The 12870-nt window shown below is 41.6% G+C and overlaps 1 protein-coding gene across 6 annotated transcripts in view; it reads left to right on the top strand.

The window, feature by feature from the left end:
• The window catches only part of LYST (lysosomal trafficking regulator), an 80117-nt gene that overhangs the window by 13945 nt on the left and 53302 nt on the right, over window positions 1-12870 (top strand). For 4 of the 6 annotated variants that reach the window (XM_083605957.1, XM_083605955.1, XM_083605953.1 and 1 more), the window contains exons 6-13: window positions 56-1001; window positions 3002-3163; window positions 4940-5096; window positions 6366-6592; window positions 7634-7700; window positions 9015-9124; window positions 10486-10909; window positions 11970-12111. In XM_083605957.1, coding sequence (XP_083462083.1) covers window positions 56-1001; window positions 3002-3163; window positions 4940-5096; window positions 6366-6592; window positions 7634-7700; window positions 9015-9124; window positions 10486-10909; window positions 11970-12111 — 2235 coding nt within the window. The remainder of the gene's footprint in view (window positions 1-55; window positions 1002-3001; window positions 3164-4939; window positions 5097-6365; window positions 6593-7633; window positions 7701-9014; window positions 9125-10485; window positions 10910-11969; window positions 12112-12870) is intronic. The other 2 variants (XM_083605956.1, XM_083605954.1) reach the window with 1 other exon arrangement.

Below are 12870 nucleotides of genomic sequence, written 5' to 3'. Positions count from 1 at the left end.
TGCTAATTTTTTGGGTTCCTTTTCTATCTAATTGGTTTTCTGCATTTCTCCACAGAATAGTAAGAGAGTTGTTCATAAGCTGCAATGGAATAAATCAAATGACTGAATTGCATTACTTGGACTCTGTAAGAAGTTATTCTTTGAAAGTGTTCGAAACATTAATATTTTGCCTTGGAGACCAGCAGACGGACCAAGTGATTCCAGACTTAGATGTCTTAGACAATGAGCAAAAGAAGTCTGCGTTAGAATTAGGTGCTTTGGTTCATAGGCAGCAAGTAGCTTCAGATGTGCCTCAAAGCCTGACCAAATTTTATGCTGGGCTCAAAGAAGTCTATCCAAAGAAGAAGAAATCAGTCAGCCAAGATGTTCACGTCAACATGATAAACATATTTCTCTGTGTTGCTTTCTTATGTGTGAGCAAGGAAGCAGAGGCTGATCGAGATTCCACTAATGATTCTGAGGATACTTCAGGTTATGACAGCACAGCTAGTGAACCTTTGAGCCACAGGCTCCCATGTCTGTCACCAGAAAGTCTCTCTTTGCCTTCTTTGGAACACATCCATAGGGCAGCAGACATTTGGTCGATGTGCCGCTGGATCTATTTGTGCAGCTCCGTTTTCCAAAGACAGTTCCATAGACTTGGTGGCTTTGAAGTATGTCATAAATTGATAGCCATGATTATTCAGAAACTTGCCAAAAAAGGAGCCAAGGAACAAGACGAGCAGGAGAAGCCTTTTGAAATGAGTAATGAGAGAGGGCAGTCAGATCAGGATAGTCTTGATGAAAATCTTGACGGTGTAGGACAACCTGAATGCCCTTCCTGTGACCATTCAAGAGTGGAACAAAATTCAGTTGATGGCACTGCAACGTTGAAAGGAGCTTTCATGCAGGAAAATGAGTGGTCGCTCCAGGGTATAAGACTCTTGGAAGCTCTGCTAGCTATTTGTTTACACAGTGCAAATAATTTCCAGCAGAAGTCAGAAATGGAGTCTCTTCCCCAGGTAACCTGCCATGAAATAATTACATTCATATTGTCATTTAAAAACCATTTTAGAGGTAGGAAGGAAAACAACTACTGTTCTGGATTTTAAAGTCACATCTTACTTTCTAGATGGCAAGCTGAACTTCCAATTAAATTTACAGTGGTGCCCCGCAAGACGAACGCCTCGCAAGACAAAAAACCCGCTAGACGAAAGGGTTTTCCGTTTTGGAGGCGCTTCGCAAAACGAATTTCCCTATGGGCTTCCTTCGCAAGACGAAAGCCCATAGGGAAATCTCCAGGACAGCGGGGAAGCGCAGCGCGTCTTCCCCACTGTCCTCGGACCTCCTCCGAAGGCTGGCGGTGGGGCGGAGAGACCTCCTCCCGCCGCCAGCCTTCGGAAGGCTCCTCCGAAGGCTGGCAGTGGGGCGGAGAGACCTTCTCCCCGCGCCAGCCTTCGGATGGCTGTCCTGAAGACTTGCGGTGGGAGGAGGGTTTTCCTTCCCACCACCAACATTCAGAATGCTGTTCTGAATGTTGGCGGTGGGGAGGAAAAACCCTCCTCCCACCGCAAGCCCCAGGAACAGAGGAGAAGCGCTGCGCGCCTTCCCCTCTGTTCCCGTACCTGTCCTGAAGGCTTGCGGTGGGGAGAAAAGCCCTTCTCCGCACCGCCAGCCTGGCAAGCGGTCTCCATAGGAACGCATTAATTGATTTTCAATGCATTCCTATGGGAAACCGTGCTTCGCAAGACGAAAAACTCGCAAGAAGAAAAAACTTGCGGAACGAATTAATTTCGTCTTGCGAGGCACCACTGTAGTCAAATTGCAGCATTTTAAATGGTACACAGTGGATGGTTCCATTGAAGGAAAACAAGCTGTTGCAGGAATAAGAATAAAGTAATTGGGCATAAAGTGTGAAATGCATCTCCACAGAGAGATCTGGATGCAGTGTTCAGCCTGAGGAAATTTAGTGAAGTAACCTAAAGATTAGGTGCATTGAGACTTATTCACATGACACATTTCTTCTTGTTTTGTATTATCTTGCCGCTTTTAAGCCTTGAGTGTTGTAATTGGGTGTGTTTTTCATTTACCATATTTTTCGCTCTATAGGGCACACCAGCCCATAGGGCGCACTTATTTTTTTGGGGGGGGGGGAAATAAAGAAAAATATTTTTCCCCCCCCAAGCCCCAAAGAGCAAAGAAGCCATGACAGCGAGCGGGATGGATCCCGCTAGCTGTCCTGGCTTCGTTTTTAGCCTCGGGGCTGGGGGTCCGGGAGCGATGGTGAGGTTGCGCAACCTCGCCATCGCTCCCGGAGCTTGCAGGGCTGGGGGCGGGGGGAGCCCGAGCTTCCCCTGACCCCAGCCCCCAGAACGGGTTCCCGCCGGGCTCCCAAGGCTTGCGGATAGCTTCAGCGAAAGCCTGCATTCGCCCCATAGGACGCACACACATTTCCCCTTCATTTTTGGAGGGGAAAAAGTGCGTCCTATGGGGCAAAAAATACGGTAGGTTTTCGAACCATGTATAATGTTTAACTATGTATTTATACAGAGTCCTTTCAAAGAGGCCCCGTGGATACAGAATACACATGTTCCACTGGGCCTCTTTTAAAAGACTCACCCTGTATATACTGGAAGCTACCCAGAGTGGCTGGGGCAACCCACTCAGATGGGCAGGGTAGAAATAATAAATTTATTGCTATTATTATTAACCAAATATATATTGTGTGAAATCTACTGAGAAATCAGAACTGTTCAGAGGAAATCATAGTGATCTATATACCATGTATAACATGCAAAAAAGCACATTATTTATTAATTTCATAAAATTTATATACTGCTTGGTTGTAAAAACAAAACAAAGAAGACCCTCAAAGCAAATATGCTTAGTTCTTGATGTTGTGATGTTGGCAATTGTGAGAAGGCCAGGAATTTAAATAGTGAAGAAACTATAATTGCTTTTAGTACCATTTTATTTAACCAGGACAAGCTTGTAAGCATATTTTTCCCCTACTTGAATGTAGAATGTGTGTGCAGAAGATATATTACTTGAAATGCGGGATCATCTTACAAAATCTAGAATAATGGAGACTGACTTGGTGAAGCCTTTATTTGATTCTTTGCTTCGAGTTGCTTTGGGAACCTATTTTGCTGATCTTGATCATTCTGAAGAGAAGAAAGAAAAGGTATAATTAGATAAAAATGCATTTTTTGTATTGCCTGCTTGCTTGTCTGATAGCCTAATTTATGTTCTCATTATATGTTACGGAACATTAATAAGTGTTATATTTGTACCATCAGTCCTCAGAAACAGTAGGCTCTTTACAAACAGTTCGGATAGCAGATGGGTCAGAATTAGAAAAATCTCTCATAGGGCATAGCGAAGGAGTGACTTGACGGGCATAAGAATAAAGGAGTTGCCTTCTTCTGTATCAAACCTCTGGGCATGGAAAATATAGGGACTAACATAAGAACAGCCCTGCTCAATCAGGACAAAGGCCTATCAAGTCCAGCATTTTGCTTTCCCACAATGATTAAGAAGGCGGCAATAGGAAGCTCACATGCAGGAGACAAGGGCTATTGCTGTTGTCTCCCATCATTGGCATTCTGATACTGGAGGTGGCCCATAGCCATCATGGCTTGGAGCCTTATCTTCTGTGAATTTTACAAATCCCCCCTTAAAGTAATCTAAGATGGTAACCATCACTACATAATTCCGTAGTTTAAGTAAAGGGTAAAGGGACCCCTGACCATTAGGTCCAGTCGTGACCGACTCTGGGGTTGCGGCGCTCATCTCGCTTTATTGGCCGAGGGAGCTGGCGTACAGCTTCTGGGTCATGTGGCCAGCATGACTAAGTCGCTTCTGGGGAACCAGAGCAGTGCACGGAAACGCCGTTTACCTTCCCGCTGGAGCGGTACCTATTTATCTACTTGCACTTTGATGTGCTTTCGAACTGCTAGGTTGGCAGGAGCAGGGACTGAGCAACGGGAGCTCATGCCATCGCAGGGATTCGAACCACTGACCTTCTGATCAGCAAGTCCTAGGCTCTGTGGTTTAACCCACAGCGCCACCTGCGTCCCATAATTCCGTAGTTTAGCTATGTGCTATTTATCTTGACTCTTCCAACCTTCATCTTCATTTGATGGCCCTGGGTATGAGTGAGGAAGTAAAATATCTCTTTATCCACTTTCTCTACAACATGCGTTATTATAGACACCTTCACCATGTCCCCCCTTACTCACCTTTTTCTAAATAGAAAAGCCGCAAATATTGCAATCTTTCCTCAAAGGGAAGTTACTCCAGTCACCTTTTTTGTGCAAGTTTCTTTTCCTTTTTCTTCTGTTCCTTTTCTCATTTGGGCACAAGGCATCCATTTTCTGAAGGAAGCCTCATTGTCTTAAATAGATTCCTTGTCTCTGCTCATTAGCCATGCTGACATCTTCTTGAACTTGGTGCTATCTTTCCTAATCTGTGGTGTGCATTATAGCTGAGCTTCTATTGTTGTGGTTTTAAATTGCCCTGAAACTGTCTGGAGAGATTCAACTCTCAACTACTTCTGGAAGGTCTGCCTTCTGTTGACTGCAAGAAAGTGGGCAAGTAAGGGAGCTTCATAAGTTGTGGGCCAGGATGTCTATGTGGACTTGAAGATGAAGACATTTGGGTTTTGTGTATCTAGTTTATTTGCTGAATGCAGTTTTCTTGGAACTTCTTTGGATAACTTCATGGTCCGTCTTGTTCTTTCTGCTCTTGTATGTAACTTCTACACTCTGCACAACAGTTAAACAGTATTCCAAGTGCCAAAATGACAGAACAGCTAGAATCCATAACAATTGAAGTAATGGATGTGTCAAATCTTGTCTATTTGAAAATACTTGACTGTGGTCAAATATTCTATGAAGCCCAGAATCTTCTGCAGGTTTTTAACGGATGAGCTTAAACATATAAAATATGCATGTCACAGATCCAGCAGTCTGAAAAGGAACCTGCACCTCAGGCTGGTGATATATCTGAAGAAGCTGAAGAATCCCAGTGCTGTGGCTTTACATTTTTTGCTGAAGAAGAAGGCTATGATGCAGACAGTGAAAGCAATCCTGATGACAGTGAAAGCAAGGATGAAGGTAAGTCTGAACTTAATTTCATGTGATGCACCCATGGTTTTCTCAGATACATCTTGGTTTACGTTCCAGCAGCATTCACATGTGTGTGGACTCACCAGGCATAGTAGTTTTCCAGCTCTGGTGGCTGAATCATGATTTGATGGTGAATCTTTAAATACAGTGGTCCAGTTCACATGTCATGGTAAAACATAGTTAAGAGTTTACCATGATTGTTCTGATCTCTGCTCCTCCTCTTCAGTGCATGGAAAAATGGACCACAATTCCTGTACAGTATTAGCATTATGTCTGTACTGGGCATTGTGGTTTGTTTCACTCCAAACCACTATCAGCAAGCCAAGTACAAACCTTGGCTATTGATCATCATTTGTTTGAAGGAGAAAAACCCACAGTCTCCAGTTCAAACGTTAACACTAAGCCAGTGATCGTGTTTCTTTCTCCAGTATAGTAGCAGGAAAGAACAAAGCGGGCAAGATTGTCACACTCATGGTAAACCATTAAATAAGGTTACCATGATGTAAGAATACTGGAACCCTGTGGACTTATTTGTTCTGGCAACTTGTACAGACGAATCTGTATTGGTTTTTGGCTGGCTGTCATCTTAAAGTCACATTTGCTGCTTATTTTCACTCATTGTTTTGTAGTCTGCTTGCCTGAGTCAGGAGAGGAGGAGCATGTTGGCAGCATTGCCTATGATCTGCAAAATTTAAAAATATTACTACTGAATCACAGCAGTTGCTGCTGCTGTATTCCCCTGGTTCCAGATTTCTTATAAACTTGTGAAATGAATAGACAAGTCATAACTCTTGCTTTTTTTTGCTCATGGGACCTGTAATTTATTTATTTTTTTAAATTGATAGTGGTATTTGAAGCTTTCAGTGTACAGCTCAACCTTTTATAAAGCAGGCGCTTTGTAGGTTATGATTTTCCTTAAGCAGGATGGCACAAAAGTGTCTGCATGCAGTAGTGGTGGTGAGGCATAAGCACATCAGTAAATAGAAAGATTAAAAAAATGGATTATTGTAGTGTATATGCTTGTCAATTTTCAACCCACTGCCCGATGAGTCGATTAGTATATAAACATGCATGGTTTACTTTGTGCATTTCTGCATGATAATTGTATGCTTAAAAAGATCCCGGTTGTCTGATAACCACACCAGATCCTTGTTAATTAAAAGTTGGGCAGTAGGGGCAAAGCTCCACAAAATAGGTAGGTAGATAAGGCAGAGAGTAGCTGAATTTCAGCAGATAACCATGTGCCTTCCTTTCTAGGAACAGACATTAAGAAAGATAAAGGATGTTTCGGCTATTCCAGTTTTGCCAGTGACACAGCAGAAAACCTCATTCAAGGGGAATTAATATATCCTGAAATCTGTATGTTGGAATTGCATTTACTCTCTGCTAGCAACCCAAGCCTAGATGTCCTTACACATGTTTTCCAGAGCTTCTTGAAAGCAATCAGGCTGAAGGGGAAAAATGCAATGTTACTTATGCAGCAGGTAAGTGACGCCAATTCTATGACCTTGCACATATATAGTATACACATGTGCTATACAGTAGTGATGTTTAATAAGTTCTGCAACAGGGTCCCACACATTCACAAGTCTCTGCTCATCTGTCCCTGAATTACTTGGCCAGTGTAGGTGGGATAGATGGGAAGGTCATAGACAATTCAAGGAACCTTTCAAGCGCGTGATCCCTTATTTTCTTACCTGCCCCCCATTGCTTTCCTCTGTTTTAGGAGAGCCATCAGTGTTCCAATGGCAGTAATCATTTCAGCAAATCACATCCCAGCTCAGACCTGTTTGCGTGTGCATGAATCAGCTTGCCTCACACTAGCAAAAGAGGCAGAGAATACCATTCTCAGTTGGCCTAGAACAGGCATGTCCAAAGTCTGTTTCAGGGGCCTAATCCGATTTAATCTGGGCCCTGTGGCAGTATATCCCCTGGGGTAAAATCCTTTTAAAAAAGCTCAACAACTCTGGGGTAAAATTGTATGTTTACTTCATCAAATCTGGCCCTCTTTGAAAAAAAGTTGGGGCACCCCTAGCCTAGAAGCATAGGGTCTAGAATAAATGTGGGTGAGAACAACAGCAGAGGTGAGCAACAACCAGAATGTCTCTTTTTCTGGACGAGTGCTGGACTTAAGGACACAGACACAATCTCCAAGGCTTGAAGAAAACAAAAACAAGATCTGTTCATTGTGCAGTTCATTAAGCACTAGTGCATCTGTAGGCCACATTCCCATATATCTGTTCTCTATTTGGTAGTCATCTTAATGTCGTTAGGATGGTCTTCAAGTGAAGGCAAAGAGTAAGAGCACTGAGGTAACTCTGCAGTTGAGGTAATCAACTGGGAGAGGAAGTCTGAGGGGACAGGACAAAGTCAGGCAAAGCCAGCTTGGAAGGAGGTTGGAACTAGTACTCAGCCAGCCACTAAGCTGAAGCCTATTTTCTAAGGACATACTTCCCCATCACTTGGCGGGCATTTTGCTAATTCAAGATGATTGTTCAGTATATCATTTTTTATTTTATTTCTAGGGAGCTGTAAAGAGTCTCTTGGTAGGGTTCCTCCACATATTGACACAGACAGATTCCAATTTTCATGGTGAGTTATAAATAAAAGCAGTCTTTACCTTTTTGGGTACTGCTCACTTGGGCAGGTACTCTTAACCATAAATGTATAGGTCTCAGTGAGACATGAGTTTAGCATTACGTTCATACCGGCCCCAATGAGTGTCAAATGCATTCCAGAAAATTTTAAGATTGAATGCTTCTCGGTTTAAAGAAAGAAGTATAGCCATGGTGGGCCAATAGCCTTAAGTCAATTTTTGTTTTGGGTCTCAAGATTTTTGGTTGACAATGTCTTCTGCCAGAAATGTCTTCTTCTTAGGACATAGATTGAAACTAAGAATAATGGAGTAAGTGACTATTACGTCATTAGGATCTTGACTTCATAGTATGTATCCACTAAACAGTGATATGAAGAGTTTGGTGACAGCCTGTCTTGAGTCACATGGGCAATTGTTAATTAACATATTATGTACCTAAATAATGTGACTTAGGATTTTAGTAGCCTTCATACCATTGGAAAGACTACCATTTAGTAGCCTTCATACCATTGGAAAGACTACCATTTAGCCTTCATACCATTGGAAAAACTACCATTTAGTCTTCATACCATTGGAAAGTTTCTATTTTTCTTCCTAGAAATTTTTGTTGCTGCTTTAATTCCACTGTGCAAATGTTTTGATTCTAGCTTGCTTTGAGAGGTGGTCTGATAGTATATACAGTGCTACCTCGGATTACATACGCTTCAGGTTACAGCCTCCGCTAACCCAGAAACATTACCTCGTGTTAAGAACTTTGCTTCAGCATGAGAACAGAAATCGTTCTCCTGCGGTGTGGTGGCAGGAGGCCCCATTAGCTAAAGTGGTGCTTCAGGTAAAGAACAGTTTCAGGTTAAGAACGGACCTCCGGAACGAATTAAGTACTTAACCCGAGGTACCACTGTAGTGCTGTTGCATTGTTTAACGTAGATAAGTATTAATCAGGCTATCATCTACCTCAGAGACACCCCCTGCTCCTGGGGACAAGGCACTTTGAGGTTTTCCCCATATACAATGAGATAGAAATGTTAGTAGCAAAACTATTTTATGTTGTTGAAATGCTTATGTACCAGCCTGTAAGAGCTGCATATCAAGATTTTTCAGTCTTTTTCTGGGGACAATTCTGTGCAGGATCAGTGGTTGCTCTTGATGTTTTCCTGTGTTTTAAGAGAAATATTACCCAGCAATGCAAGAACTGCTATCAGGATGGGGAGAGGGGTTGACTGGGTGACTTCTTGGATTCTAGCTGCTTATTTTAATAACTTTGGTAGTTTTGATAACATTTTAAAATGAATGATGCTGTTGCTTTTCAGCATGTCAGCAGGTACTGGTGGATCTGCTGGTGTCTCTAATGAGTTCAAAGACCTGTTCAGAAGAGCTGACTCTTCTTTTAAGAATCTTTTTGGAAAAAACGCCATCTACGGTAATTTTTTTAGAATGAAATGAAGTACTTTGAAGTACACTGCCAATGTTGATATAGTAGCTATTTTGATTTTATTTAGCATTTTCAGAGTGAAGTGGTATGTCAGCCCCCTAATCAGATAGTGTGGGTGAAGCAAGTGCCAGCTACACATGGCTGGCAGGCAGCAAGCGAGCAAACAAGCAGGATGGGTCAGTAGCCGAGAGGGGAAGCCATTCCTGCCACATCTCTCCTTCTCTCCAACAGCCTTCCAAACAAATAAGAATGCTATGGGATGGGCCTTTCCGGGTCCAGCAACCCTCTGCCCTGCTCTTAGATCCCGCCCCCTCAATTCCAAAAAATTATTAAGAGCCACAATTGAAGGCCCATGGGCAGCGAGTTGGCAATCCTTGCTGCAACTAGACACATTGTCATTACAGATAACTAGTGGCTTGCACAGGGGTTGCCTTCTGGGGGTGGCACATATACACAAAAACACATATACTCAAACCAGTTCCTTGTAGCTGCCACCACACAAACAATCTTACCTTCTGGAGCTGGCACGCTAAACAGGTCTTACCACCCCCACCCACAAACAAGTCAGAGCTTAAAAGTTATTTCTGCACTGGGAAAAACCTGGGCAAAAAGAGTTTTTAAGCTCTCTGGCTTCCATGGATTTAATTCATGTAATTTCAACCAGGTGACCTTCAACTGTGTAAAGTTGAAGCAGCACATGTTCAAGGTGCATCAGTTACAGGTTACTTGTACTGAATTATTCCGAAGTGTATACAGTGGTACCTCCGGTTGCGGATGGATCCGTTCCAGAGGTCCAGTCGGATCCTGAGGTTTCCACAACCTGAGGACTGCTTCTGCGCATGCGCGTGCGGCAAAACCCAGTGAAATGCTTAGGTGTTTGCTCCTGAAGTTTACGTAGTGATGACACTATATTGTTCAGGGCTGTTAAAATAAAGCGATTGCAGAGAGCTCCAAAATAACTTCTCTAAACTGAGTGAATGGGTGGTAAAAAGGCAATTTTCATACTAGGGAACATTAGGAAAGTAGTTAAAAATAAAACTGCTGATATCATATTGAGATTATACAAATATAGGATGCAACCACATTTTTAATACTCTGTACAGTTCTGATCACCTGACCTCAAAAAGGATATTGAAAAGGTCAGAAAAGGGGCAATCAAAATGATCAAGGAGATGGAGCAGTTCACCTTTGAGGAATATTCACTGAATATTAGTTGTCTTAAAACAACTTTTTGAGCTGCATCAGTTTCTTTAAAGTGAGCTAATTGAAACAATCTGTTAATTATTGCAGTTTAGGGTATATAGCAATGAACAGTTACATAGTTCCTGTCTTATTTTCATTTCTTTTAGAGCACGTTGCTCAAAGGAATTCTGAAGATTTTGGAGACAAATACCGAGATGAGGCCCTTACATCATATCTCATTTCCTTTGCATCAAATAGCAAATTCAGGAAGTAGCCCTTCGCAAAAACCAACTCTCAGTTTGGGCAGCAAAACCATAGGACTACTAAGACGAGCAAAGTTTGCACAGACCAAGAAGGAAGCAGAGGGGGAGAGCTTGCCTCACCATCTACTTTCTTCTTGGCATGTTGCTCCAATCCATTTGCCTCTGGTTGGGCAAAACTGTTGGCCACATATGTCTGAAGGTTTCAGCATCTCGTTGTGGTTTTGTACGGAACGCATTCATGAAGTAGACATTTCCTTAGAGAAAGCAAAAAGAATGAAAAGGAGGAGCAAATCACTGATTTCACACGACAGCAGTTTTGATGATATGGGTAAGTCATATTCTGTAATATAATGAAACTGAATCTGTAAAGACTTTTGAATATATATATATATAGAGAGAGAGAGAATAAAAACCAGGTCATTCTTCTAGCTGCATATAGTGCCACACATTCAGATGACAGAACACTGATTCCAAAGAGAGCTTTTTTGAGTTGAAAGATTCCAGCTATAGATAAACATTACACATTGCTCTTCTGCAAGGAGCTCCAAATCACAGTATTGTGTATTTTTTTTTAAAAAAAAACCACTTTCCAACAATGCAAGAATCAATGGAGTACAAGAATATGACAATTCCAGTAAAGAGAATTATTGCAAAAGCCAACATACCATGCAGATTTTTATTCCACTGAAACATAGGGGTTTGGAATTTCATAGAATCATAGAATTGTAGAATTGGAAGGGATCCTGAGGGTTTGCTTAGCCCTGCTATAAATAGTTGGCTCTTGAAGTTTTCTTAGCATGCGTGAATCATAAGTCACACAATAAGCCATTTGCTTACAACTGTATTATTTGCTTGATACTTTCCAGATCCTAGTTTAAGTTGAAGGTTTTAACATATTTCCATGTCTTAGTACCACAGATCAGCAGGCTCTTTAGTCATTTTCACCAGAGGCTTGAGGCTTAAATCTGCTTCCCTCTCCCCGCTTTCTAAATGGGTTTCTAATATGCATGCAAATCTACCTTGGCTGGGATGCTTCTGTTTTTCCATTCTCAATTGTCTCCTGCATTAATAGTGTTAATGAGATACAATTTGCGAGAAAAGCTCAAGGGTGTTTTGCATATGAAAAACTGCAGGCAATTCACCATTCTTAGCTAGCTATAAATTTATCAGTGGTTTTTCCTCACTCTAAGAAATGCAAAAGGGAAACAAAATGGACAGGAAATTTGGGCATTTATATTTGCGGTTTATATTTCAAATCCAGCTAGGACTCTAGGTTCAACCATGTTATGGAATGCTAGCTACATTTTTATACTTTATAGAATGCAAGGCAGTTGCGCTTGTCAGCATCCATTGTTTTAACTATGTACCTGATTTAACCGTTTTTCTAGAAGAAAGCAAAGCTGGAATTGATCACCTCAATTTAGGAGACAAACTTCTTGAAGATGGTTGCCTTCATATATTTTCACTGGGGTCCAAAGCATTGATGATCCAAGTGTGGGCGAATGTGAACACTGGAAGTTTCACATTTCGGTACTGTAAACTTGTTTGTACACACTGACAAATGCATTATTTCTTCTTCTGTTCTAGTAGGTTTAATGTAGGGTCCCGTTCAGGGAATTTTAAGCACATTACAGGCAACCACCCATTTACACGGGGGTTATGTTCTGAGTTACCACATTCATCAATCAAATAATGTATATTTGAATCCCCATTGAAGAAGCCTGCAGACACCCCATTCCACCCCTTTTGTGATGTTTTGGGGTTCAGCGTGATTCATGTGTGCACAGTTGTGTACATATTGAACTGCATAAATGGTGGGTTGCCTGTGCTCCATTATCAGGAGATCATAGAATTCTTAGTAATGATTCTTATTTATTTTTAACTAACTGCAGTCAGTCTTGTTGCTGCTTGGAGCTCAGGGAAAGAGATGCATAAAATGGGTCAGATGATTTTTACCCATCGTCCATTTTAGATCAGTTTTAATTGGTAATATCATGCTGGCAATTGTATTTCCCGGAGCCTAGTTGGAGAAGAAATCTGTACAGTGTGATAAATAAGATTTTCAAGACTTACAAAAGTGAACATTAGGGGGAAAAAGGATTAATTTACCTTATTACTGAAGGCACAGTTGGGCCATGTAGTATCCTGATAAAGAGGAATGAAACAGAAAAAAGGGCTCTGAGTTGCTTTGAATATTTTCTTGTGTTTATAAAAAAAAAACAGGATAGACAAGAAACTGACTGAAAAATTACACCGCAGCAGAGGGATAAAACAATAGCTGTGAACAGT

The sequence above is a fragment of the Podarcis filfolensis genome (assembly GCF_964270895.1).
Source record: "Podarcis filfolensis genome assembly, chromosome: 3".
NCBI lineage: Eukaryota > Metazoa > Chordata > Lepidosauria > Squamata > Lacertidae > Podarcis > Podarcis filfolensis.
This window is presented reverse-complemented; position numbering and strand designations above follow the sequence as displayed.